The sequence below is a fragment of the Malaclemys terrapin genome, chromosome 23 (genome assembly GCF_027887155.1).
Source record: "Malaclemys terrapin pileata isolate rMalTer1 chromosome 23, rMalTer1.hap1, whole genome shotgun sequence".
Lineage (NCBI taxonomy): Eukaryota > Metazoa > Chordata > Testudines > Emydidae > Malaclemys > Malaclemys terrapin.
The window spans coordinates 5,598,496-5,624,796 of NC_071527.1; the positions used below are offsets into that span (position 1 = coordinate 5,598,496).

Here is a 26,301-nt window from a genome sequence, read left to right on the forward strand (position 1 = left end):
CTCTGCCACTGGCCTGCTGGATGGCCTCGGGCAAGTCACTTCCCCTCTTTATGCCTTAGTTTCCCCATCTCTAAAATGGGAGTAATGATACTGACCTGCATTGTAAATTGTATTGAGATCTACTGATGGAAAGCACTTGATAAAAGCTAGGGATTATTATTATTACCTAAGAGAAGCTCTGAGACCCACCAAAATCATAACACACTGGACACCATGAGCCATTAGCTGTCAGCACTTTCCATCAGATTTAAACTCAGACCCTGTCTCTGAGTGTCAAAAGATGGATGTTTTCAGGCTGCAAGACACTTTAAAAGCACTTTCCCCCTCCCCATCCACTCTTTCAACTTTCAAAACAGACCCAGCTAGCACCCGCTCTGAGGAGTGTGAGCTTACTTGTGAAGTACAGAAGTTCTGAAGCGAAGCCAACCTTGCACCAGTAGTACTGGCATGCTGGCGCTGTCGAGCAAACTTGGTTCTACCCCCTGCACTGTCACACTGGTAAATTCTCAGAATGGAGAGGGGTAACTAGTGGTGTTCCCCAAGGGTCAGTCCTCGGACCAATCCTATTCAACTTATTTATAAATGATCTGGAGAAAGGGGTAAACAGTGAGGTGGCAAAGTTTGCAGATGATACTAAACTGCTCAAGATAGTTAAGACCAAAGCAGATTGTGATGAACTTCAAAAAGATCTCACAAAACTAAGTGATTGGGCAACAAAATGGCAAATGAAATTTAATGTGGATAAATGCAAAGTAATGCACATTGGAAAAAATAACCCCAACTATACATACAATATGATGGGGGCTAATTTAGCTTTAACAAGTCAGGAAAAGGATCTTGGAGTCATGTGGATAGTTCTCTGAAGAACTGCGCAGTGTGCAGAGGCGGTCAAAAAAGCAAACAGGATGTTAGGGATCATTAAAAAGGGGATAGAGAATAAGACTGAGAATATATTATTGCCCTTATATAAATTGATGGTTCGCCCACATCTCGAATACTGCATACAGATGTGGTCTCCTCATCTAAAAAAAGATATATTGGCATTAGAAAAGGTTCAGAAAAGGGCAACTAAAATGATTAGGGGTTTGGAATGAGTCCCATATGAGGAGAGATTAAAGAGGCTAGGACTCTTCAGCCTGGAAAAGAGGAGACTAAGGGGGGATATGATAGAGGTTTATAAAATCATGAGTGATGTGGAGAAAGTGGATAAGGAAAAGTTATTTACTTATTCCCATAATACAAGAACTAGGGGTCACTAAATGAAATTAATAGGCAGGAGGTTTAAAACAAATACAAGGAAGTTCTTCTTCACGCAGCGCACAGTCAACTTGTGGAACTCCTTACCTGAGGAGGTTGTGAAGGCTAGGACTATAACAGCGTTTAAAAGAGAACTGGATAAATTCATGGTGGTTAAGTCCATTAATGGCTATTAGCCAGTATGGGTAAGGATTGGTGTCCCTAGCCTCTGTTTGAGGATGGAGATGGATGGCAGGAGAGAGATCACTTGATCATTGCCTGTTGGTCCACTCCCTCTGGGGCACCTGGCATTGGCCACTGTCGGTAGACAGGTTACTGGGCTAGATGGACCTTTGGTCTGACCCAGTACGGCCATTGTTATGTTATGTTCTAACAAGGCCAGACTCCTGTTGACTCGCTGCGTGACCCTAATCACATCACTCCTCTGTGCCTCAGTTTCTTCATCTGTAAATCAGGGATGATAACAACACAGCCCTACCTGGCAGAGGGGTTGTGGCTCTTCCTGGAGGTTTGCAAAGCCTTCTGAGATCTTCTTCAGGTGAAATAGACGCACATAGAGAACAGGAGTCACCAGAGGAAGAGCTGACTGGGGCCTTGGAGCTGCAAAGGATATTATGAGGGGGAAGTGACACAACGGAAAGAAATCAGAACCAAGAGCAAATCAGGGTGAAATTTTCCCAGCGCGCTCAGCGGGAGAAAAGTTAGGCCCGTGCTAATTACTGTGGAAAATGCAGGACTGGGAGCAACGTGCTGATTCAATGACCGATCTACCCTACCCCAACCTTACCCCCTGGCAGGAAGGGGTAAGAGAAGCCCCCCTTTTCCTTCTACACTCCAGCAGTACAACTCCATATCCTGATCCCCCTTATTCCCAGGTTCTTGGGGGGGGTCCACAGATGGATGCTACAAAGCCAACACCTGCTTCTCAGGGCACCGTAGATGGGAGCCCAGGAGTGATTCCCTGCCTTGCAGCACAGGGCTGCAAGATAGGGTATCTCCCAAATGTCTAGATTCCTCTCCACAGAGAGAGGGTATTTGTTTTCACCCCCTGATGGTGGGGAGGGGATGGGGTGCAAAGGACCCCCCCCCCAACGCCCTGGGACTGCTCAGTGGGATCAGGTGCCCCAGTTCACCACTGATGGGAGTGGGACATAATCCCCTGTGTATAGTTGATGGGGGGGGGAAGCTAAATCCCCCTAATTCCCAGCTGTGTATATTGGGATGGGGCCAGGGAGAGCCCCGCCCACTGGGAGGTGTTTATTGGGGTGGAGCCAGGGAGAGCCCCGCCCACTGGGGGGTGTATATTGGAGTAGGGCCAGGGAGAGCACACTCCCCTGGGCGGGGGGTTGTATATTGGGGTGGGGCCAGGGAGAGCCCCTCCCACTGGGGGTGTATATTGGGGTGGGGCCAGGGAGAGCCCCTCCCACTGGGGGGGTGTATATTGGAGTAGGGCCAGGGAGAGCCCCGCCCACTGGGGGGGTGTATATTGGAGTAGGGCCGGGGAGAGCACACTCCCCTGGGGGGGGGGTTGTATATTGGGGTGGGGCCAGGGAGAGCCCCGCCCACTGGGGGTGTATATTGGGGTGGGGCCAGGGAGAGCCCCGCCCACTGGGGGTGTATATTGGGGCCAAGGAGAGCCCAGCCCCAGAGGCCTCAGGATCTCCCTCCCCACTACTCATGGTTACCCTGGTAACAGCCCCCTCCCTCCCGCTCACTTACCCGCACCAAGATGGCGGCAGGGGTGGCCTCAGGAGCGGCCGTGCGCACGCGCCGGCCCCGCCCGGGCGGACTGGACGTGACCCCTGTGCCAAGCGCTTCCGGTTCCGGGGTAGCGGCGGCGGCCGAGAGGGTTCGGGCCGCTGTTTGTAAACTTGTCTCCCGGGGGAGAGCGCGGAGGCAACGGCGGAGCCCGGAGCCCGCAGCGGCCGAGCCAGGTACGGACCCCAGAGCCGACCGGCCGCGGGCCCTGGGGGCCAACGGGCCCCACCCCTCAGGGGGCCGGGGCCGGAGCCGGCTCGGCCTTGCACCCCCCCGCGCCTCGGCCTTGCGCGCATGCGCTTGCACGCTCGCGCCGGGGCCCTTGCACGCTCGGGGGGCTGTAGCTTGCACACTTACACCCACCCGCGGGGGTGCGACTTGCACACTTGCGGGCGTTGGGCCTTGCCCGCTCCCACGCGCTTGTGTGCACACTCGTGCTCAGGCCTTGCACGCTCAGACACAAGCGCAGGTTGCAACGTTGCCCTCTTGGGTCCCCGCCTTGGGCTAGCTGCGTGCTTGCACACTCATGCTGTGGTTTTGCACACTTGCCCACAGGCTGGGGCTATTGTACATGAGCATGCTGCAGAGGCACTTGAATTTAGCTTGCAACAAGCTGGGTGCTTGCGCACACTTACCCTGTGTGCACTCTGGGATGCTACACTGAGCACCTATTGCGGTGCCTGCTTCCTCCGATCCATGCACCGGACCTCACTTGTGCTGCCCTGTGTGTCCGCACTCATAGTAGTTCACACCAAGGTGTGGGGTGATCTTCCGGCAAATCGCAAACTTGTTCACGCCACTTGTGCATGCACGGACAGGAATGACAATCCACAGTTATGCTCGTTACTGTTTGCTCGTTCGCAGCCTCGCTGTACTTCCATGCAGCCTCACGGAGCAGATAGATGGCACTACAGAGTGTCAGATTTTATGCTTCCTGTTTCTAAGAATAGAAAGTTACCACCTCTAAACACTTTCTCCTGAACTGTGAAATAATAATGTCAGAGAGCACCCAGTGCAGCCTTTCTGTACATGCTGGTATTCGAAGAAGGAAGGGGTGTGTTTGAACACAAGGTGGCAGTCAGGATTCCCGGGTTCTCTTCCCAGCTTTGGGATGGGAGCGTGGCCTAGAGGTTAGGGCAGATCACTGAAAGTCAGAACTCCTGGATTCTCCTCTCGGTGTGACCTGGGGCCAGTCACTTTACCTCTCTGTCTCCCCATCTGCAAAATGTTGTTGTTAAGGCTAACTTTGCACAGGGCTTAGAGAAGCTCGTAAACAGTAGAGAGAGAGTATTCTGTCTCTTCTCACCTTCCAGCAGAACCTCTGCTAATATTAGGGCTGGTTTACACTGGGGGGGATCAATCTAAGATACGCTACTTCAGCTATTTGCGTAGTTCGACTTACCTGGCCGTCCTCGCGGCGGCAAGTCGACCGCCGCGGCTCCCCCGTCGACTCTGCTTACTCCTCCTGCCGAGGTGGAGTACGGGCGTCGATTCGGGGATCAATTTATCGCATCTAGACGAGATGCGATAAATCAATCCCCGATAGATCGATTACTATCCGGTGGGTAGTGTAGACGTGGCCTTAAGCAATGAATTTTGCCTGGGTTCTCTTTGTGTGAAGGTGCTTTGACACACTGATATAGAAGTTTCTTTCTCTAGCCGTCCCTCATCAATTGGTTCAGTTATGCTTCTTCTTTTTTTTTTTTTTTTTTACTCACAGGCTCAGACTAAACCAGAGAAGTGTCTGCAGCGATATCGAGGCACAGAGATCAACTCCCTTTATCCAGGATCCATCCAGAAGCAGGGCTAGGGTTGGGATGACTCCTCTCTAAAAGCGGTGCAGTCAGTTACCTTCCCGTCTAGCTTCTCCAGCTCTCGGCAGTGCTTGGGGAAGACGCCCTTAGAACGCCACACACAATTCCAGACTCTCAGAATCCAGAAAGATGTCGTCAAAGTGGAGGGTACTGGACAAGACCAGCAAAAAATGATTAACTGAAAAAAAAAAAAAAAAAAATCTTTCTAATCGTAAAATTCTTTCCCGGGAGAGAATTAAGGCTAAAGAATTGTTACAATCCGTTTGTTGAGGACAGACAGACAAGATGGCTCAGGTAATGAGCCCCAATTTTCCCATCTGTAACAGGAATGCAACGTCACAGGAAGGTGACTGTCAAGCTGAATGGGCTGCAGAGCCCTTGGTGACCCACAGTGATAACGGGTAGAAGTCGATACTTAATGCAAACAATATAGTTCTGATCAAACGAAGAATCGGTTAAATTAAACAGGTTAAGCATATGCAGCCAACACGGTTGCACACATACCACCACAAAACTGGAATGCTTGCTCCCAAAACACTGCACTTCTTAAGCTCAAGGGAACTCTCCCGTTAGCTACCAGGAATATTAATTTATAAACTCTCTTTGTAGACCTCCACCCACCGAGGGTGGTGTAGTTGCACATGTGGCTGAATATATCCGATTCATTCTGTTAGAGGGCATTGGCATGTTTGGGCAGTGGCTGGTTAGGTTATGGCTGGCTAAGCTCATCTCAACCCTGCATCTTTCATGGTTGTTTGTCTCGTCTTTTAGGCGAGTCTCCTGGCCTGCGAGGGCCTCTCTGGGGTGTGCCTCGTGCCAACTGTTGCCAGCAAGAAGATGATGCCAAAACAGAGCTCCAAGCAGACCGAGAATGGAGAGAGAGGGAACAGTCCGAACATGCTGGTATGGGGGGAGCTATTACAGGTGGTCTCTACCCTGATCCTGCCCCATCCCCATACCTACTGTCATTGACGTGACTAGAAAGGGGTGTCTAAATGTAACAGCTCAGGGCTTCTCCAGAGGGTTCTGGGGGCAAGGGGCTCTGGAAATGCACACAGGGAAAGAACTGACCCTTGTTTTCTCTCCTTAAGAGTCACCGCCAGGAGAGCGAGAAATCTCGCAGCCGTAAAGAGGAAGAGCCGGCAGAAGCATCACAGCCAAAAAAGACCATTAAAAAGGCAGGTAATCGTCCGTCATATGGTCAGGGAGGAGCGGGGCAGACGGGGCTGCCTTATGAAGTCTTACCACGCTCAGGGCCATCCCTTTTTCCTGAGCGAGCTGTTGGCATTGCTGCCTGTATCTCAGACAGGAGCGGCTTTCAGGCGTTTGGCTCCTGACACTCTCACAGTTCAGGCATCCGGCTCCTCACCATCGCACAGCTCACCCTTGAGGGCCCAGCACCTTTCAGCCAAGAAATGGATTCACAGGCTCCAAGAGTGACACTGGGGTAAAGGTGGTGGTGGGGGGTGGAGACAATACCCCCAAACCAAAATGTGAACTCATGTCCTGTGGCAGATACTAGTTCTCCCTGCAGTACTGAGCCCGTCTCACCTGCAAGAAGAATCTCGGCTAAAATGGGAAGAGTGCTCTTGTGGGTAAAGCAATGGGACTTGGGGCTGGTCCACACTAAGCCCCCAGTTCGAACTAAGATACGCAACTTCAGCTACATGAATAACGTAGCTGAAGTCGAAGTATCTTAGTTCGAACTTAAAGGTACTTACCGCGGGTCCACACGCGGCAGGCAGAATCCCCTGTCGACTCCACCTTCTCCTCTCGCGGCGCAGGATTACCGGCGTTGACGGCGAACACTTCCGGGATCGATTTATCGTGTCTAGACAAGACGCGATAAATCGATCCCAGAAGATCGATTGCTTGCTGCCGAACCAGCAGGTAAGTATAAATGTACCCTTTGAATCAGAACTCCTGAGTTCTGTCCTTGGACCTGCCATAGGCTTGCTGCATGGCCGCAAACATATCCTTTAACCTCTCGGTGTCTTCATCTTCCGTCCTCCCTTCTAGGAGGATTGGGAGGCTAAACTATTTATATTGTAGCAGTAATAATGGTACCTCCCTCTTACGTAGAGCTTTTCATCAGGAGATCTCAAAGTGCTTCACAATCTTTAATGCAGTGCCTAGGGGCCCCAAAGTCCTGTTGTGCTAGGCACCGCACAGACACATGACAAAAATGGTCCCTGCCTGAAGCATTCACAAGAGTGCTTGAACGTCACCAAATGGAAGGGGGTAGGGAGGGGTGAATACCTCTCCCAGTACCTGACCCTAGAGCAGTGTTATGTGCTTGCTGTGCCGTGCACTGGAACGGTGAGGGTCTGTCTGTTCTTCGCAGGTGATGGTGATTGAGCAGAACGGCTCCTTCCAGCTGAGAATCCCCAAGAACTTTATTTGTGAGCATTGCTACGGAGCCTTTCGGAGCAGCTACCATCTCAAGAGACACATCCTCATCCATACTGGTAAAGAGGCAGGAGAGTGAAGGTCTTGCTTTGCCGATGGCTGGTGTGGGCCTTCTGGCTCAGAAGCAGAACGGGGGTGACCCATTGAGAGGCTGATCCGTAACTCTAGCTGCGTCTGTAACTTGAACTGTGCTCCAGTGGGGACGGGGGCTCTGTTGATCAAACCGCTCGGCTCTTTAAGCAGAAAGGTTGCAAGAGGGCACTAGGGTCCTAGCGATGTTTAAATGAGAACATGTACCTACCTGGATAATGGGTCTTGGGCGCAGATTTTGCGAACGCTGCCTTTAAAGGTGGTGCGTTCATTGCATTGTGTTCTAGCTCCTACCACTGGATCTGACGAGGAGGAAGCTGCTGTTGCCATATGAGCCGCTCCTTGCTGAGAGCCTGGATCGTGATGGTGGAAGATCCTTGCTCTTCTGTCCCTATCCCCCTGCCTCTCTTTGCTTTTCTGCTGCTTCGTCCCAAACAGCCCAGCTCGCGGCGATGTGGAGAGATCTGTGAGCTGTAGAATAGGGTGGGGCTGTGACACCAGAGAAAAGGGGGGGACCAAACAGGCTGTGCAGAGGGGATGACGGGCGGGATTAAATCCGTCCCTGCCCTGGTGAGTTTTCAAGGGAAACTCCCATGTGGTGCAGCGACGAAGTGCCGCGGCCACAAGATCAGATGGTTACTCAGCTGTGGGGCATGCACCTCTTGATCAGTTAATGCCGGCCAGCCTGGTGAAGGATCTTTCTGAACTGGGAGAAGGCAGCGGCTTTGCAGATGGGTTAAGAAGCTGCCCACGTATAAGGGGCAGCACAGAGGAAGTTGCTGAGACAGGACTAGGAAAGGGAAATGAAGAGGAGAGGTGGTTCTAAGTGTCATTATTGATCCGGTAAGGGGGGGGGCACAGTAGGAGACCAGGGCAGAGATGCAAGCCAGACAGGCTGGTGTGGGGGTCTAAGGCAGGGCAGTGGGGATTTGGAACCAGGTGGTGGCATGAGGCTCCATGCCACCACTGGGGTGGACAGGGAGTGGGGCGGGGGGGCAGTGGGCAGTACAAGCCTCCCTATCACAGCCCCTTCTGCTCTTCCCCAGGTGAGAAGCCGTTCGAGTGCGATCTGTGTGACATGCGCTTCATCCAGAAGTACCACCTGGAGCGCCACAAGCGCGTGCACAGCGGCGAAAAGCCCTACCAGTGCGAGCGCTGCATGCAGGTAACCCCCACCCTGGCCAGGCATGCCACAGCGCGAGGGGCGGGGTCGCTTTGCTTCAGACACTCCCCCGCCCACACCCTGCAAGGGTTACTCCTGAGGTGGCTGGGTGTGGGGAGGAGATGCCCCTTCCTGGGACAAGGCATCAGCCCAGGCTCTGTGCTGGGGAGGCTGCTGGGCTCCGTGGTTTCCTAGAGCAGGACAGCGGGATTATCACGGGGAGCTAGCGCGCACAGAGGAGGGAGCCGCTTCCTTCCTGTCGGAACCACTGTCCTCCTACGAACCGCCTGGACGAGAGCTTGCCGGGAATTTGTGCTGTTCGATCTGGCCCGGTCAAATCTGCCTGGTGCTGCTTTTGGTCTGTGCCTAGCAGTGCAGATCTCTGCCCAGGGCCTATGGAGCCCGGCTCATCTTCCTAGCGCTGCAGAGCCATGAGCAAATCCTCCCACGGCCCCCTGGGAAGTAGGGGACTGTGAAGGGCTTAAGGTCAGACATCGCTACCTTTTAGGGGGCCGACATGAGCTGTGAGCGCCCCCAGCCCTCCTGGACTTGTGCTGGGATTGCAGGTGCTCAACAGTTCTTAAAATATCAGGCGGCCTGGGATGGCTCCCCCAAAACAGAGGCACCCCCAGTCGGTAGCCACGCGTGGAAAACGTTGGCCCAGCTGTCTTGCAGAGTCGGTGTCAGAGCTGGGTTAGACTCTGGGCTCTCACCCAGCAGAGCAGTGCAGAACAGCCAGACACACGTGGGGCTGTATCTTCTCTCTAGAAACCGACTCGGTCAGCTGAGCAGCGTGGCTGGGCGCTGGGCAGGTTCTTGGTTACGGTCCAGCCCCTTGTGCTGTTCAAACAGTGCAAAAGAGCTTGGCTTCTGGCTGAAAACAGCCAGTGGGGAATTCCCATGACAGAAATTAGGGACCCATCGAGTGGGAATTAAAAGCTGGTGTAGGGAGTGGGGATGGGACGTGGCCGTGCTAATTCTCCATTGCCTAAGTCAGGGATTTTCAAACTTTTCTTTCTGGCAACCCAGTTGAAGAAAATTGATGCCCGCAACTCAATGGAGCTGGGGATGGGGAGGTTGGGGTGTGGGAGGGGCTCAGGGCTGGGGCAGAGGGTTGGGGTTTGGGGGTGAGGACTGCAGAGTGGGGCTGGGAATGAGGGGTTCAGGGTGTGGGAGGGTGCTCTGGGCTGTGGCAGGGGGTTGGGGTACATGAGGGGGTGAGGGCTCTGGGCTGGGTTAGGGTTAGGGTCAGACTACTGTAACCTGGGCTGGGGTCCGCACACAGCTCCCTGTGCTGAGCAGAGAATCTAGCCCTGCCTTGCTGCTCTAGGAGTCTCCTAGCTCCGAAGAGTGCTCCTGCCGTTCCCATAACAGACTCCAGCAGCGCACGCTGCCCTGCGTTGGTGCTTTTCTTATTGGCTGGATTCGACGGCGCAATAATGCCCTTCTCTCTTCTCCATCTCCCGCAGAGCTTCTCCAGGACAGATCGGCTGCTTAGACACAAACGAATGTGCCAGGGCTGCCAGACCAAAACCCCTGACTCGCAGCTGCTGCTTTAGGAGCCAGGGCGATGCGTCGGAGAAGCTAGGACGTGGACAGGATTTTCAGTTTTCTGTGTCTAGTTTTGCCTGCTCCTGTGCCCCCGGCCAAGGGGGGACAGAGCTGAGGACTCTCCTAGACTCTCGGATGGGGTCCTGAAACTGTAAATAAGATGAGGATGATCCGGAATCTCTACTCAACCAGCAGAAGCCACGGGCAGCTGTGTATAAACCTTCTTTTCCATTGGTTTGTTTTTGAAGTATCACCGTTTGCCTCTCAGGAAAGGCTTCGGGGGACTACAGGGCAAAGCTAGCTACACTCACCTCAAACTCTTAACACTTGCCATCACCTGATCGACCAGCTCCCGCCCAGGTAGAGCTAACAGGTATGAAATATAGCGGGGTGGAAATCAACCGTGGTGTTCTTTTGACTCTCTTGTTAACTAGTCTCACCGGAAGAGACCAACAAAGCAGTGGATTGTAAGAGGCAGCTGTGGAGGATTTTGGTTCAGGCATGAAATGCAGGAACTCATCTCAGCCGAGAGCTTGGTTATGAGGTCTGCGGAGCTCTTATTTCTAGGGCGTCTGATTTTGTAACCGAGTTTCCTCCTGCTCTTTCCACCTCAAGAAACGAGCGGGGACGTTGGAGGGGGAGGGAGGAGAGCGCACTGTTGGAGGGGGGAGGGGAGCGGTTGCGGGGACTCAGTTGAAACTCTTGTGACACCCAGCAGCTGGTGCGATCGGTGTCCTATGAAATGGTGTTGTGTGAGCTGCTGTTGTATACGTCGCCTGGGTGAACCCGCATGGCATTGTCTGGACGTGTCTCTTAGCAGCACCCAAACCCCTGATGACAGGCAGTGCTTCGGGGTATACAGCCATGGGGACCGGCTTCTGCCAGAGGCTGCCCTCCTTCCTTGGCCCCAGTGTGTGTGTATGTGAGGATGCTTGGGGTGATCCCATTACGGCACGTCCCTGTTCCCCCTGGAATTCAGATCCTAGTCTGGTTCATGGTGGCAGCAGCACATAATCTGGCTTTCTCAGAAATGCTCTTGCCTCAAACGCTGCCGGGTTTGGGTCACGCTCGGGAAGGCTTTCAGTTGCTTTGTAGTTTGGGATAAGATCCACCCCTTTGTGTTTGACCCCGAGGGCCAGCCAGGGCTGGATCTTTGCAGTGTCTGTTCTGGATTTGGGGGGAATTTAACCCACTCTCGGATTTCACTTCCATTAAATCGGTGCCCTGTCTACTTGGGGGTGGAAACCACTTAAATAAACTGTGATCTTCTCTCTGGCAACTCTCCCGTGGCCCAGGAGCAACTGCGCAGTTCAGGGGGAGCTCGAAACAGCTCAAGGGACCTGCAGGGAAAGGCAGTTAAACTTCCTCCTGTGGAAGAAACCGAAACCATGGGCATGAGGGAGGGGGTGAGGCTCCCCAGCCACTCTCAGGAGCCCTGATTGTTGCAGGCCAGAAAAAGACTGTTACCAAAGCGTCGACTCTGCCTCCCCAAATCCCCCTCTTGGCTCCCAACGCTCGGTCATGCCCTGCCTCTGAAAACTCAGGCCCAGCTAGTGTCAGCTAAAGATCAGACCGTTCCCGGCTGGGAACAAATGTGTAGGGAAGGAAGAGGCTGTTCATGTCGGTGCATTGGCTCCCACTCCTCTTGCAGCGACAGCAGTATATTGGATACTTCCTGCTCAGTGCTCTTCTGAGAGCCCCACCCAGATGTCCCTGGTTGCGTAGCCTAGGTCTAGCGTGGCTTCTAGCTAAGCTTGGTCTCTGTGCACAGCAGCTGGCATCACTGAAGCTCAGGATCTCCTGTTTCTGCTCCAAGATGTCACTCGGTGCCCTGGTAATTGTTCTGGGGCAGGGGGGAGCAGGGCACAGGGCAAGGTTACACAGGGCAGCGCGAATCTGGACTCGGCTTTCTGAGCATCAGTGACACTGGAGCAAAGCGCCCTTAGGAAATGACGCCAATGCTCTTTAAAATGTCAGTGGCTCTGTCACTTAGTTCAAATCATGCGGCCCCCTGTTGCCCTCCGTGTAGCGAGCTACGTACCGAAATAAAATCCTTTCTGGAGCAGCTTCTCCCAGCAGCAGAGCACACGCCGCACTGGTGCAGCCTGGCCTTGTCCGGCGAAGGCCAGCAGGGACGCTGCTAACGTTAGCAAGGTGATCTTCTGTCTCTCTTTATCTCGCTGCTATATTCCTTTGGGTCTCCAGGTTCCTTCAGACTCCCTTCCCCCACGGGTGCTGCTACTCATCCTCTTCTCTTCTTCCTCCACCCCCTTCCCCCCCACCCCCCCCCAAAATCCAAGCTAGAAACCCATTCCGATTTCCATCTTGGATTTTTTTTTTTTTTCCCCCCTTCATCCATATATCTCTGAGAGACACTCTGCCAGGGGAGATTTGCAAGGCATCCTGCTGCCAGATTCTGCTCTGCCTTCCCCCGGCCCTCAAAGATGGGACTGAAAGCCAGTTTGCAAAGAGAACAGAGTTCTGTGTCTCATCCACAGGACAGGGCAGCCTGGCTTGGCCTGACACATCCTTGGTTGGTTCTTTTGTAGAATTTCGACAGCAGCGTGCTCTCTGCACCCGCATGCTGGATACACCGGTATGAATGCTTTACTCGAGCGGTGCCCTTCATCCAAATCTCTCCCCAGCGGAGTACCGCATCCGCATATGCACTGCGGTCTCCTTTGGGGAACGGCTAGAGTAGAACCTGGTAGTGTGAATTGTCTTTCCCAGGTGCCAAACACTACCCTTCCCGCTGAATCCATCGCGAGCTGAGAGTTCAGGGCACCTGAGCTCCTTAGACCCTGAAATCACAATGGTCCAACTTCCTGCTTGCCTCTAACACGCTTTATTGCTGCAGAGATTTGGAAGAGGTTAAATGGGCATCCTCCGCCTCTTGGCCTGCCCACGCTGTCAGACAAACGCAGGCTCCGCTTGTAACCGCACAGGATGGAAGAGCGGTGTGTTCGTTGCGACGCTACGTGATCAGCCCCTGCTGCCTGTTAGAGGCCAAGGCTCCTCTTTTGAGACCTTTTCGGTGCCATTTGCGTGATTCTCTGCCAGGCCCCTGCAGCCTCAACTTAGAATTGTTCCTTTTCAGTCTCCCTGCCCGAGAAAATCACACCCTGTTGTACGTCTGGAGCTTCTGGATGTTGTCTGGAATCATAGTCTCCTCAAGGAAAGCCCCGTTGATTCTGTCACTCAGAATCACACTGTTGTGGGAAGCAATGGGACGGGTGACTGGCTAGCTTCTCAGCTGGGAGTTCCATGTTGCCAGCGCCTGGGTTGGCATAGCAGGGAAGGAGACGTTCAGGACGCTTCCACCACAGGCTCATGGCCTAACCTGTCCTAGGCTGGAGAGGGGACGGCTGTTTGAATGATGCTGGGCCTTGCAACCTGGCAGTGGGGCGTAAGGTCGAGGGAGTGTTGTATGGAAGCAGCTTGTGATTACCATTCTAGCTGGTCCCATCGGGTCAAAGCCGATTGAGGAGGAGAGACAAGTCACTTTTGCACGAGTCTTTCCCTGCTCTCTCTCTTTCACCGATGATGGAATTTAAAGGAACTCTCATCTTTTTTTTTTTCCTGCCCCTCAGAGAAGCGAAGACTCTTTCTACCTTTTGACCCTCTTTATTTGGTAAAAGGAGATTCCCTGCCTCCCACGCCCCCATGTTGTGGTGAAGGGAGCTGAAACCAGCAGTGACATGCAGCTTTATCTAGTCCCTTATCGTGTCAAAACATCAGCATCGCTGATAATCAGCACAGCTGTGGGACTAGTATCTGACTCCTGCGGAGAGATGGCCTGTCGTTCTGTTGGGCCCCCAGAAATCCTGGCTAAAAGCTACCTCGTTGACTGTGACTCACATCTGTAGAACTGGCTTTCATGGGTGGGGTCAACACTGAAAGCCTGGAGGTGGCGTCATGTTAACGTGAAGTACCTTGGCCTGGAGAATGTCACCAGAAAAGCCTTTAATCCTAGACTTAAGATTCTCTTCTGAACAGGCCTGATCTGCTGTCCAGCCCTGGCTCCTTGTGCCCCGTGGCAATAATGGCTGAAATGGGATGTCCCATTGTGTGTTTGGTGTCACTATTTATTCTCCTGTCCCCACCCAACGAGTAAGGCAATCGACTGGAAGTCAGACGGTCATGGGTTCTAGTCCCAGCTCTGACAAAGTACTGCTCAGTATCCGTGTTCTCCCTGCGCTAATTATCCTGACTCGCTTTTGCAGAGAGAAGTATGAAGTTTTACTATTGGAACACGAATCTTCTGTGTAAAACTGCTGACGGTGGATCCTGGGGCGTTGGCTGTGACGTGAACATTGGTTGGCAGCCTGTTACAATCTGGCAGTACTTCTGCCCAGCACAAGGGGGCAGTACAAGCTATCCTGTAGGACTACTGGCAAAAGGGTGTTGGCAAACGGTTGGTTCGGTTAAACCAGAGGCTGGTTTGGAGGACAAACTAACTCACTCTCGGTTTTGAACTTTCATAGCGGATGGAACACCTGTGGTCTGGAGCAGAGACCCCTAAATTATGGGTGGGAACCTCGCTGCTCAGAACATCTGAGGGCCTGAGGCTGCCTGGGTTCAGTGCTGCAAGGTTTTGATGCGTGTGTGATCTGTGTGGCTGGGGTTTTTTCTCAAAAGCTGTTTTTTTGGCCTGGTGGTGAGGCACTACTGCAGAGCTGCTGGTGTCACTGCTGCTACAGACAGTCCTTTTCCTTGAGTAGCTGATGCGTGCACACCGTGTGCTATACAAAGGGTTCATCTGTCTAGCTGACGCTGCAGGTTGCCTGTAGCTGCAGCTGTCTTGAAGCCTGAAAGTCAAATTGTTTGCAGCTGGTGCTGCCTTTTTCTAAACCATCTCGGCAGAGGTATTTCGATTCCCGGTAAAACGTACAAGTCTGGGGCTAAGAGGCTTATTGGATTCACATACGGCTCGTGCTCTGCAAACCCCCTCAGCTGATGCATGGGAAAAGTGTTCAATTTTATATCTAGAAATTAGTGACTTACGATGATTTGAACATTTTTTTTATTTTTAAATGCTCTTATGTAACCTGTCATGACATTCCAAAGTGAATTAAGATGAATCGAATTAAGACCGCTTGAATTCTGAATAAGAGCATTCACACAGGGATTTAATGCAGTTTAACTAATTTGCTATAAATTCACACCTTTAATGGGGATTCATTTTCCTTAGTGTCCCCTTATACACAAGCCCTTGAGGAGCTATACCCAGGGATAAAGAGTAATATTGACGGAGATGTTTCAGGACTCTGAGTTTATTCTTCTGCCTAGCTGGTTTGCAGCCGAAATCACATGAGAAAGGTGGGGGCAGTGAAACTGACAAGGAACACAACTGAAACTGACTAGAAACAAGTTTCCCTGTCTGAGCTGGGTGCAAAAGGGCAATCTGGCTAGCACCAGCGCTCCAAAATACATCTACTGAAAATGTGTCAGTTCTAGTAACACAGGCAGGACGATGTTTAAAATTGGCTTTTAACTTGCTGTAGCAAAGAGGTGCGTCAGCACCTCATCTGTGCTGGGGAGTGTAAGTTAAAACAATACAACCCTCCAGTGTAAAGATGTTATTCTGGTGCAATTAGGGGCTTTCCCTGCTTTCAAGCTAGGGTAAACCATGCTCTTGCAAGCCCCTTACTGTCACGGCATGGCTGCACCAGTGTGACTGCACCACTGTAATGCAGCTATCCCCAGCCCCTCCATGGCTGAAAAGCAGATGAGTAGCGGCGTCAGGCTGGCTGGTTCTCTGGAGTGGGGTGCAAATGGGCACTTCGTTTCCTTGTGCACCCATGTAAAGCTAATTTTTCCTGTAGCCTCCATATCCACATGAGCCCACGTCTGGTGGGGGGAAGGGGACAGTGTCTGTCTGTGTGTTTCAGAGATGGGACCCTGCTCTCTAGTGTGCATGCATAACAAGCTCACCAGACTCCGGTCTGATTTGTGCTCAGCTGTCTTCTCAGGTGAGGCCTGGAACGGCCCAGGGAAGAGGCTAGCTGTAGCGCTGTATTAATGTGCAGCATTAGACCTTGATCATGCCATTTCCCAGCTCCAGCCAGGATAATTTCCTTTCCCACTTTGTGAGCATTAAAAATCATCCAGCCAGAAAACCACATGCCAGAATACACCCCTCGCTGCAGCCGGGCATGAGCCCCTGAAGGCCAGGGATTGGAAACCATGCTGCCGGCTAAGTGTGAGAGATTATACGTGTGCACGCCTGCCTGCCCTTGAGTCAAGGAGTGTGTGAACAAGAAGGGGATGGCTGCCCAGGTGCCCTTCACAGGCAGAAGGAACTCAGTCACACTGTGGCGTGACACTGATCCCTGAAGGTAGGCGGGAAGTGGCCCCCCGTTGTCCCAGAACTACTGTTTTGACAGATGGACCAAGAACTCTCCTGTGTTAGTGAATCCGAGCTGAGTGATATCTGGAAAGTCCCATGGCTTATTTGTCTTTTTTTTTTTTTTTTTTTTTTTTTTAAATATACTTATTTTGCGATTGGGGGTGGGGGGAGCGTGTGTTACTGAGGAGATAAATGAGAATCACTTTTAAACTGTAGTTTTTATAAGATGTTATAAACTTGTATCTTTTTACCATTAGTGTGGTGTCTGTTCCTTTGTGACCTATTTAGAGTATTTAAATAAAATCTTGTGGTTTTTTTTCTTTTCTAAACTCTACTCTGCTTCTTATCTTAGTTCACTCTAGGGTCTCGGATCCTGGCCTGAACAGCAGTGCAGAAAAAAAAAAAAAAAAAAAGCCCGTGTAGCATACGGTTAAGGTTTATGAAAAAGGGGAGTAGTGGTTTTGGGGAACTTTGTCTCTTTCGAGGGCCCTTGCTTTGAGAGAGCAAATAGTCCATGCGCTGGACATCCGACCCCGTGTTGGATGCCTGCAATCACTAATCATGCTAGAAAATGTTGTAGCAAATGGGCTCCTTGGTGTTACCATAACACAGCTAACAACTAACACAATCTTGGCCTCTAAGCGTCAGCAAGCCAAGAACTTCTCCCAAGTAGCTAAAGGGTCAAACATCTGCGGTCACCATGGTAACTATGGATTTTAATTAACCCATGGAACTTTCTGTCACAAGATGCGGCGGAGGATTTTTAGCTTCCTTTTTAAAAGGGTCAGGGTCAGTTAATGTGAATACTAATTGTGGTTACAGGAGCTCGGCCGGTTGATAGTGCGTACCAGCCCTCCTCGGGGGTTAGGACATGAGGTGCGTGGCTGGGGATTAGAAGACAGTTGCTGGTTCTTTAGCATGTCATTGACTAGTTATCTATGAGAGGGTCTGACGTGTCCTCCGGGGGCCGTAATCATTACCAGTCAGGAGCATTGGTGTAATGCACTGTGGCAATTTCTGTGTTTAATCGTCACCTTGCGTTTGTCAGCGGTGTAACAGGATGTGGCCATAGGTGCTGTTTGTGACTGGGTGGCGTTGCCCGTTGATTCTCTCTGACTGCCGGCTCTGCAAGGGGAAAGTTTTGCTCCCTGATTTCCACCACTGCAGCCTTTGTCCCATGGAGCCCTCCCTGCCCCCCTGCTGACAGGGCTTCTGAGCTGGGCCCTTCGCTCTCCCATGGGCTGTGGAGCAGCAGCTGGGGCTGGCTCGCCTGGCGCTGTGTGGTTCCCCTACCACCACCCTTTGTGGGAGTTGACACTTGTTTGTGTCCGGAAAGCAAACGCGGTTGCAGGGAGGTTCTGCTTTTGAGCATGGGAAGCTGCCAAAATGAGGAAATACACACAACATCCTTCCAGACTTTCTCTTATCACCAAACCCCACATGGACACCCCTCTAGGGCTGGGAACAATCCCACACCTGTTCATTTCAAGCCCAGGGCCCTGTTAGCTGCACACAGGTACCAGTTTTCCTGGTTCTAACCCAGCTTCCCCGCTCCTAGCCTGGGGAGAGAGGTTTCTCTACTACTGCACTTAAGCCAGTGGGCCCGAACCTTTAGCTTCAAGCAGGCTAGAGGCACTAGGGCTTAGTTCAGTCCTTGCGCTCAGGGGAAGGGGGTGGTTGCTGCAGGTGCAGGAGATGTGGAGTAGCCCTAGGTCTCTCCTCCGCAAGGACAGCTGGTGAGAGCACAGGGCAGGGGCCTGGGGAGAGGTGGGCTGGTTGCCTTGTACACAGGGGGTGTAAGGGTGTGAGCAACTGATTCTCAAGCGTGACACCCCCCCCCCGCCCACTTCCTTGCAACCACTAACAAACAGCTAATTAGCGAGGAAGGGAGCAAGTATTCCTCCTGCCCACAGGCCCACCCACACTTTGCCCGGACTCTTTTTGTGTGTGAAAACACTGGCTTCAGTTAGTGATGTAGGGGGGAGAGAGAGGCTTGACCTGCTTTATGCCCAGGCCAAATGCATCCCTGCGAATTTCCCCCAGCCTGCCTGTATCCTGCTCCCTTCAGTGTATCTTCCTGGGTCTGCGAGGAAACGAGGCATCAGGGGCAGCGACAATAAAACATCACGCAAGAGCTGAGCCGGCTGCTCCCCCTTTATTCCGCTCTGTATTCACCCAGCAAAGTGGGGGAGGCAGTGCCTTGTCTGGGGGCGGGGGGGGGACATTATTTGAGAGCCTCGAAGGTGCTGGTGGTGATAAAGAGGAGAGGCTCCTAGCTGTTGTTAAGCAGCCGGTTCGCAGTGGGGTTTTACTGGCTTTGTGCTGGCAGGAGGGACTACACCTGCTGCATCTCTTCTGGTGCTGAATGGCCCTGCTCCAATTACCCCCCCCTGCCCCGCCCCCATGGTTGGCCATGAGTTTCCCCTGGCTCTACAGTGCCCTGGAGAGAAGCCCCCCAAAAGTGGAGCTTTGGTGCTCCATAGCCCGGCCCTTCCTGCTAGTCTCTGACCCCAGAGCTCTCCTGCTGGGCGTGCACAGCAGCTCATGCTCTCCTGGTGCTGGGGGTCGCTGACTGATGCGCTGCGGGGGGCAGAGAAGCAGCAGGCTCCGGGACTTAGTGCTGCGAGGGGAGGACAGGGTGGGGCTACTTAAGCAGGGAGGCTTTGGGCTGGGAAGAGCCCCAGGGCTGCATCCTGCTCCTCCAGTAAGAAGTGGGCGCGCCTGGCAGCACAACAAGGCACGTCCCTGTGGGCCTGTTTGGCAGCGGGTAGCAGTGTGGGATTCCGCCGAGCAGCAGGCCCTCTGCCTGCGCCTTCCCTTCCAGGAGAGCTCGGGGGGGGGGCTGCCGTAGCGAGCGTGGCACCGGGGGCCCGTGTCGTTGGTAGCTGGGCTGGCGCCGGGGCGGCCATCCATGCTGCCTCAGTCCTCGTTGTACCTGGGGTTGATGACGGTGGTGGTGGCACTCTGGTACAGTGGGTTGTTGACCTGGGAGGGCAGAGAGGTTGCTGGAATCAAAGGGGAGGCGGGGGGCCTCAGGGAACCTAGGATCTGTTCCCGCTGACCTAGGACAAGTAGCTGTATCTGGGGCTGCTGAGGGGCCTGGTCCAGAGAGGAGGAGACTGTCCCACTCCAGCATGATCTCAGCCAGCAGCGAACTGGGCCGGGCACTGGAACGTCCTCACCCACCCCGGCATGAGACGCAGGGAATACAGGCTGCAGCACATAGGGAAGGAGGTAGGGAGCCTTCGGGCCCGGGGAAGCCATCCAGTTCAGTCGGAGTGCTGGGACTGGATGGCTGCGGCGTGAGGGAGCTCGTTGGCTCCCATCTGGTCCCAAGCCTCAGCCCACTTCCTCCGACAGGCCCTGTGTCAGTAACTGGCAGCGGCCAAGGGCTGAACGGGCCAGGCAAGGGGGAAAGCCTGAGCGGGGAGGGAAGGGGGAGCAGACAGCAGGGGTGGGGCCCTGACCTCGTTCCCCTTGGCCCGCTCCCGCTCCTTCTCGAAGCGCATGTACTCCCGCCGGTCCAGGATCTCCACGGAGATGCGGTAGGCGATGACGACCAGCAGCCCAATGACCACGATACCCAGGACCGAGCCCAGCACGATCATGGAGGTCTGGTCAGTGACAGCTACGAGGAGGGGAGGAAGAGCCCGGGCCTGAGTGAAGCCTGCAGCAGCACCCCCCAACCCCACCCCGGCAGCCCGCACAGCTGCACTCCCCCCCAGCTCTGGGGATGCATCTCAGGATTTTGGGGAGGTTACCTGCAGGGCTAACTTCCCCCTCCCTGGTCTCACTGTGCCCCCTGCCGACCGCTTGGCCTCCCCCTTTCTGGCCCACACTGGGCCCCTCTCTCCCTGTTGCTCCCCCTTCCTGGGACATAGTGCCCAGCCCCTAGCCTGCCCCATGTCACCCCCTCTACCCAAGCCCGCACCCAACCCCAACTGGTACTCATTGTCCCTGCCCCCCCCCCCCCCCCCCCAAGCGCTCACCGTCCTTGTCTTTCACCTTCAGGGCAACTTTGCCCCCCTCCGTGCCCTCAATCAGGAAGATCAGGATCCGCCCGTCGTCCGTCTTCTCCTTGCACCACTGCTCGTTCACGGTGGCCTCGGGCACCACTGTGGCCACGGTGTGGTTGCAGGCGATGCTGCAGTTCTGGCTCAGCGGGCCCATCCTGAAGGCCTGGCAGTCGGCACAGTCCCTGCCAATGAGACGGCTGCAGTGAGCTGGCCCCTCCGGGGTCCCCCCTGCTTGCCCTGCTCTGTCCGCCATCCCGAGCCGGCCCCTCCCACATACACACCCCGTCTGCTCCCAGCCCCTGCCGCCCCGCCCCAACCTGCCACCTTCTGCCAGCCCCCTGGCAGCCTGACCCACCCCACCTGGCCTTAGGGCACTGACAGGCTCCTAACCGCTGCCCTTTGCCCCCTGCTCACCGGTGCTCCTCGCAGGGGGTCCGGCAGTTCGTGCACCGGCTGCAGAGCCGGTCGAAGTAGCCCGGCTGGCACTGGCATTTGTTGCAGACGCAGCGCCCGTGCCCGCTGCACTCCACGCCGTCCTGCAGGCACGCGCGGGTGTCCAGGCTGCAGTCACAGGCGCTGCCCGTGTAGCCCTCGTTGCACATGCAACTCCCACACTGGCACCGACCCTGGCCTGCGGAGGGGAGGGGGCAGGGTGCCGTCAGCCTGGGCGAGCACCTGCTCCTGTCTGGGAGCCAATCTGGCCCCCCACCCCGTCCCCTCTCTCCATCCCTCCTTCGCCTTGCACATGCCTGTCAGCCATCCTCCACCCCTTCACTCCTCCCTCCATTGTCCCAGTGGGCGAGGCAGGCCCTATCAAAGCTCGTAAGTCCCCCAGCACCTGCCCAGCCCATCGGTGCTGCCCTCACCTGCGCAGAGCTGCCCGTCGTGCCGCTCGCAGCTGGTGTCGTCGCACTCGCAGTGCTGCCCTCGCACGTTGCTGTTGCACTGGCACTGCCCGCACACGCACTGCCCCTTCCCGCTGCACGTGGGGCCCGTGCCGTTCCGGCCCCGGCACCCCGCATCCAGGTCCATGGCCTCCGCCAGCTCGCACTCACACAGCTTGCCCACGCGGCCAGGGCTGCAGCTGCAAGGTGGGGGAGGGAAGGGGTCAGGGGAACACGGGTGGGGGGGCCTCTTACCCTTCCCCCGCCCCAGCCACTGGGCCAAGATGCTCACAGCCCCACCAACACACACACACACAGCCTAGCTGCCCCCTCCTGCCCCCTGGCTTCTGGGCTGCCCCCAGTGCTCCTCCCCAGTCAGCTGGGATGCCCCCAACTCCCTGCAGCCTGGCCCAAGACCAGCCCCCCACTAGGCCAGGCTCCCTTCCCCCCCATCCTGTTGAGCAGACTGTTCCCCTTTCTCTGATCCCCCATCCCCCTGCCCCGGTATGCCCCCTGTCCTGCCCCCTGCCCCCCAGCGTCTGGGCAGGGCTTTACCTGCAGACCCCGCAGGTGAGGGTGCCGTGGCCCCCGCTGCAGTGGGTGGCGTTGGGCTCAGGCTGGCTGCAGGGGCACTCGCACAGCGTCTGCAGCTCCACGCGCACCTCCTCGGTGAAGCCCAGCACCCGCAGCGCGAAGGTGTGCAGCCCCTCCAGGCAGGCGTCGGCCTGCACCGTCACTGTGAAACTCACCTGGGGGAGACGGGCACGTGGGGGAGGGGTAAACACCCCTGCTCCGGCCACGAGGCCCAGAGCAAAGACACCCCCCGCCCCCTCCCCCACTGAGCCAGCCTGCCCGCTCCCCAGCCCCTCTTCCCCCCACCACCCAGTCTGCCCCTCCCCTCACCAGGTTCCCCAGACCTACTCCCCCCCAAGCCAGCCTGCCCCCTCCCCTCAGAGGGCCCTCAGCTTCCCTTCCCACACTGAGCTGGCCTGCCCCCACCCCTCTCCAGGCTCCCCATCCCCTCTCCCCCACGCCCAGCCTGCCCCTTCCCTCACCGGTCTCCCCAGCCCCCTCTGCTCCCTGGGCTCCCCTAGCCCTCCTCCCCCCATTGAGCTGGCTGTCCTCTCTCCCCACTGGGACAAGCTACCCAGCCCCCCGCAGTGGGTCAGGCTGTCCTAACACTGCCCAGGAAGACCCCAGCCTCCAAGCCGGGCAGCCCAACTGAGGGACTGGGCTGGGTTGCCCTCCCACACCCCGGGGTGTCAGGGTCGGGGAGGGGAGAGGAGCCAGGCCATGGGGACAGCTCAGCCGGGGATCCCCAGAACCTGGCAGGGGTGAAGGGGGGAGCTCACCAGCTGGTTGATGTGGACGCCGGAGCAGACCCCACCATGGATCCCGAGGGAGTCGGTGGCGTCCTTGCAGTGCGACTTGTAGGCCACGCTCACGCCGGGCGGGAGCTGGAAGTGCTCCAGGTTCACCGTGGACGACAGGCTCTAGGGGGAGAGGGGCACAGGGGCCATCCAGGAGCCGCAGGAGTTGGGGGGGGGGTGCGAGGCCTTGGGCGCGGGCTGCAGTGACCCTCCTTGGCTCACTCACCCCGCCTGCTCCTGCAGCTTCCAACCAGCCCACGCCCACCCCGGCTCCTACCACCCACCCAGCCCCTCCAAGCCCCCACCCGCCCTCCTGGGTCCCAGGCCCCACTGCTCTGACCACTAGGCCACACCCGCACCCAGCCCCTCCACCTCCCCCCCAAGTGTCAAGGAGACCCTGCATGGGGTGCCCAGGCCAGAGGGGGCCTTGCAGGGATATGCTGGTTGCTGGGGAAGGTGCTGGGAGGGTACTGGGGGGGGGCCCTGCAAGGATCCCTCAAAACCTTCAGCCCCACCCCCATTACATGCCATCATCCCCTCCCCTCCCTCTCACATTGTAGGCATCAGAGATGAGCTGCACCACGTTGCTGGAATCCTCCTTCAGCTCCCCCACCACCGACTTGGGAATCAGCCTGCTCAGCTCCTGGAGGGGGGTAGAGGCTGGGTGAGTGAGTGAGCCCCCCCTCCGCACCCCCAGCTCCGCCCCCAGCCTGCCCCCGCCCTCACCTGGTACACGGGAAGCGTGGAGCCAGTGACAGCGAAGATGGGCTGGATGTTAGAGGCTGAGAGCACCTGGGCCAAGTGCCCGACCGAGGGGTAATCCTGCAACGAGAGGCAGCGCCCACCGGTCACCACACAGCACCGCCAGCCCAGGGGGGCGTCCAAGCAAGAGTCGAACCCAGGAGTCCCGGCTCTGACCCCCTCCTCCCTCCCAGCCCCGGCAACGGAACCCAGGGGCGGCTGGGCCTGAGGAGTTAGCCGAGGCACTCAGAACCCATCGCGAGAGAGGCCATGGAGGCCGAGTGAGGTACCCAGAGAAGGGCAAACAGCCCTGGGCTTTACACGGGGAATTACAGCCCAGTCAGCCTAACTTGGACCTTTGGAAAGCAACTGGCCTCAACTATGAAACAAGTGATTTGTAAGAGGAACAGCCAGCCCGGATCTTCAACAACAAATCCACCTCAATTCCGTCTGTGCCAGAGTTGCTGGTCTAGTGGATGGGGGAAGCTGTCAACACGCCGTCGCTTGGTTTTCATACGGCTCCTCACACAGTCGCACATGCACACTAGGGAGATGGCGGGCAACGTGAAATTACTATAAGGTGGGTGTACAAGCCCGGTCTCCAACAGTAGCTCCGGATGGCTTGCCGTCAAACAGGGAGGGCAGAGCTGCGGGGGTCCCGCAGGGGTAAGTCCTGGGTCCAGTACTAGTCAATATTTTCACTAGTGCCTTGGCTAAGGGAGTGGAGAGGCGGCGTATGAGATTTGCAGCTGACACCAAGCTGGGAGGGGTGGCAAGCACTTTTTGGAGGACAGGATTCGAATTCAACATGACCTTGACACATGGGAGGACGGGTCTGAAATCAACAAGAGGCAATTCAGTGAAGACAAGTGCAAAGCGCTTTGCTTAGGAAGGAAACATCAAATGCGCGAATCCAACCGGGATGGGGAGTCGCTGCTGAAAATTAATGTGGGGGTTAGCAGGGGGTCACGAACTCAACACGAGTCAGCTGCGAAAAAGGCTAAGACCATTCTGAGTGTAGTAAGAGGCAACTTAGTTCCCACTGCTGAAACCACTAGCCGACACTCCCTTCCCAGACCCTGGCATAGAAGCCTGGCATCTGGGCAGCCGTTCCTGGGCTCCGACTGCACCCCTCTCTTTTACAGGGCATGCGCATTTGCCCCCGTCCTCATCCTAGCCTCCCCCAGCGGGGTGCAGGGGCTGCAGGGACCGTTCCGATTGCCCCCCGAGGGGCACCGAACAGGGCGGGACCTACGTAGATGTGGCTCTTGCTGTAGAGGCCGTCAGTGTCGAGGTGGCACTGGTTGTCATTCGGGAGGTAGATGCCACCCAGCTTGCCATCCCCCGCCGTGTGGAAGACGTCATCTGACGTGAAGACCAGCAGACGTGTCACGTTCCGCCAGCCAATCTGCTCCTGGTGGGGCGGGGAATGGGTGGGGGGTGAGCAGGTACAGTGGCCACCCACTGGTCCCTCCAGCCTGCACGCCCCCTGCAGCTACCCAGACCCCTGCCCCGGTATGCTCCCCATCCGTCTGCCCCCATCCCCCTGCCCTGATCTGCCCCCCATCCGTCTGCCCCCATCCCCCTGCCCTGATCTGCCCCCGCATCCGTCTGCCCCCATCCCCCTGCCCTGATCCGCCCCCGCATCCATCTGCCCCCATCCCCCTGCCCTGATCTGCCCCCGCATCCGTCTGCCCCATCCCCTTGCCCTGATCTGCCCCCGCATCCATCTGCCCCCATCCCCCTGCCCTGATCTGCCCCCACATCCATCTGCCCCCATCCCCCTGCCCCAGTATGCCCCCCATCCGTCTGCCCCCATCCCCCTGACCTGATCTGCCCCCCATCCGTCTGCCCTGATCTCCCCCCCATCCGTCTGCCCCCATCCCCCTGCCCTGATCTGCCCCCGCATCCGTCTGCCCCCATCCCGCTGCCCTGATCTGTCCCCCATCCGTCTGCCCCCATCCCCCTGCCCTGATCCGCCCCACATCCGTCTGCCCCCATCCCCCTGCCCTGATCCGCCCCCGCATCCATCTGCCCCCATCCCCCTGCCCTGATCTGCCCCCGCATCCGTCTGCCCCCATCCCCTTGCCCTGATCTGCCCCCGCATCCATCTGCCCCCATCCCCCTGCCCTGATCTGCCCCCACATCCATCTGCCCCCATCCCCCTGCCCCAGTATGCCCCCCATCCGTCTGCCCCCATCCCCCTGACCTGATCTGCCCCCCATCCGTCTGCCCTGATCTCCCCCCCATCCGTCTGCCCCCATCCCCCTGCCCTGATCTGCCCCCGCATCCGTCTGCCCCCATCCCGCTGCCCTGATCTGTCCCCCATCCGTCTGCCCCCATCCCCCTGCCCTGATCCGCCCCACATCCGTCTGCCCCCATCCCCCTGCCCTGATCCGCCCCCACATCCGTCTGCCCCCATCCCCCTGCCCTGATCCGCCCCCCATCCGTCTGCCCTGATCTCCCCCCATCTGTCTGCCCCCATCCCCCTGCACCGGTATGCTCCCTGTCCTGCCCGCCCCGCCCCCCCCAGCATCTGGGCAGGGCTTTACCTGCTGACCCCGCAGAAGTGGGCACTTTTTCTCACACACCCCTTGGAGCCATGTACACCTGCACACCCACGTGCGCACGCACAGACGTGTGAGTGCCTGCCCCCCCACCGCTATGCACACCCTCTTATGTGCACTTGTGCTCACAGAACCCGTGCGTTCACACCCCCCATGTGCACAGTCACCCTTTGAGCACACATGTGCACGTGCACACAGAGCCAATCACACGTGTGCACTCACACCCAGCCACGCGCACACCGACATTAATGCACACCCTGGCATCAATGCACACGTACACACCCGTGTGTGCGTGTGTGTGTGTGTGTGTGTGTGCGCGCGCGCACACCCAGA

The 26,301-nt window shown here is 56.3% G+C and overlaps 3 protein-coding genes across 5 annotated transcripts in view; 1 reads left to right on the forward strand and 2 right to left on the reverse strand.

Moving 5' to 3' along the window:
- CSAD (cysteine sulfinic acid decarboxylase) overlaps positions 1–3,828 on the reverse strand; it is a 26,208-nt gene extending 22,380 nt beyond the window's left edge. Inside the window, exons 1-2 of the mRNA XM_054012243.1 lie at positions 3,651–3,828; positions 1,736–1,857 (exon numbers count right to left, since the gene is read on the reverse strand). The gene's annotated coding sequence lies outside the window, so the exon portion shown is untranslated. The remainder of the gene's footprint in view (positions 1–1,735; positions 1,858–3,650) is intronic.
- Positions 3,099–16,722, forward strand: ZNF740 (zinc finger protein 740). 3 transcript variants are annotated; one of them, XR_008443145.1, is made up of 8 exons: positions 3,099–3,191; positions 4,736–5,123; positions 5,601–5,732; positions 5,921–6,007; positions 7,174–7,297; positions 8,355–8,493; positions 9,960–10,414; positions 14,265–16,722. XR_008443145.1 is itself a non-coding variant. In XM_054012247.1 (7 exons), exons 2-7 carry the CDS (start codon positions 5,115–5,117, stop codon positions 10,186–10,188), a joined length of 720 nt encoding a protein of 239 aa, XP_053868222.1. In that variant the 5' UTR covers positions 3,099–3,191; positions 4,736–5,114; the 3' UTR covers positions 10,189–10,662. The 3 variants fall into 3 exon arrangements, 2 of the variants coding, with proteins under 2 accessions (XP_053868222.1, XP_053868223.1); XM_054012247.1 differs by lacking the exon at positions 14,265–16,722 and having other exon boundaries at positions 9,960–10,662; XM_054012248.1 differs by lacking the exon at positions 14,265–16,722 and having other exon boundaries at positions 8,375–8,493; positions 9,960–10,146.
- A 1,804-nt stretch (positions 16,723–18,526) lies between these two features.
- Positions 18,527–26,301, reverse strand: part of ITGB7 (integrin subunit beta 7) — a 31,360-nt gene continuing 23,585 nt past the window's right edge. Inside the window, exons 7-16 of the mRNA XM_054013265.1 lie at positions 24,657–24,815; positions 23,387–23,482; positions 23,214–23,303; positions 22,643–22,783; positions 21,846–22,039; positions 21,273–21,490; positions 20,821–21,037; positions 20,380–20,588; positions 19,858–20,018; positions 18,527–19,375 (exon numbers count right to left, since the gene is read on the reverse strand). Of these exons, the coding sequence (XP_053869240.1) occupies positions 19,310–19,375; positions 19,858–20,018; positions 20,380–20,588; positions 20,821–21,037; positions 21,273–21,490; positions 21,846–22,039; positions 22,643–22,783; positions 23,214–23,303; positions 23,387–23,482; positions 24,657–24,815 (1,551 nt within the window). The 3' untranslated portion in view covers positions 18,527–19,309. The remainder of the gene's footprint in view (positions 19,376–19,857; positions 20,019–20,379; positions 20,589–20,820; positions 21,038–21,272; positions 21,491–21,845; positions 22,040–22,642; positions 22,784–23,213; positions 23,304–23,386; positions 23,483–24,656; positions 24,816–26,301) is intronic.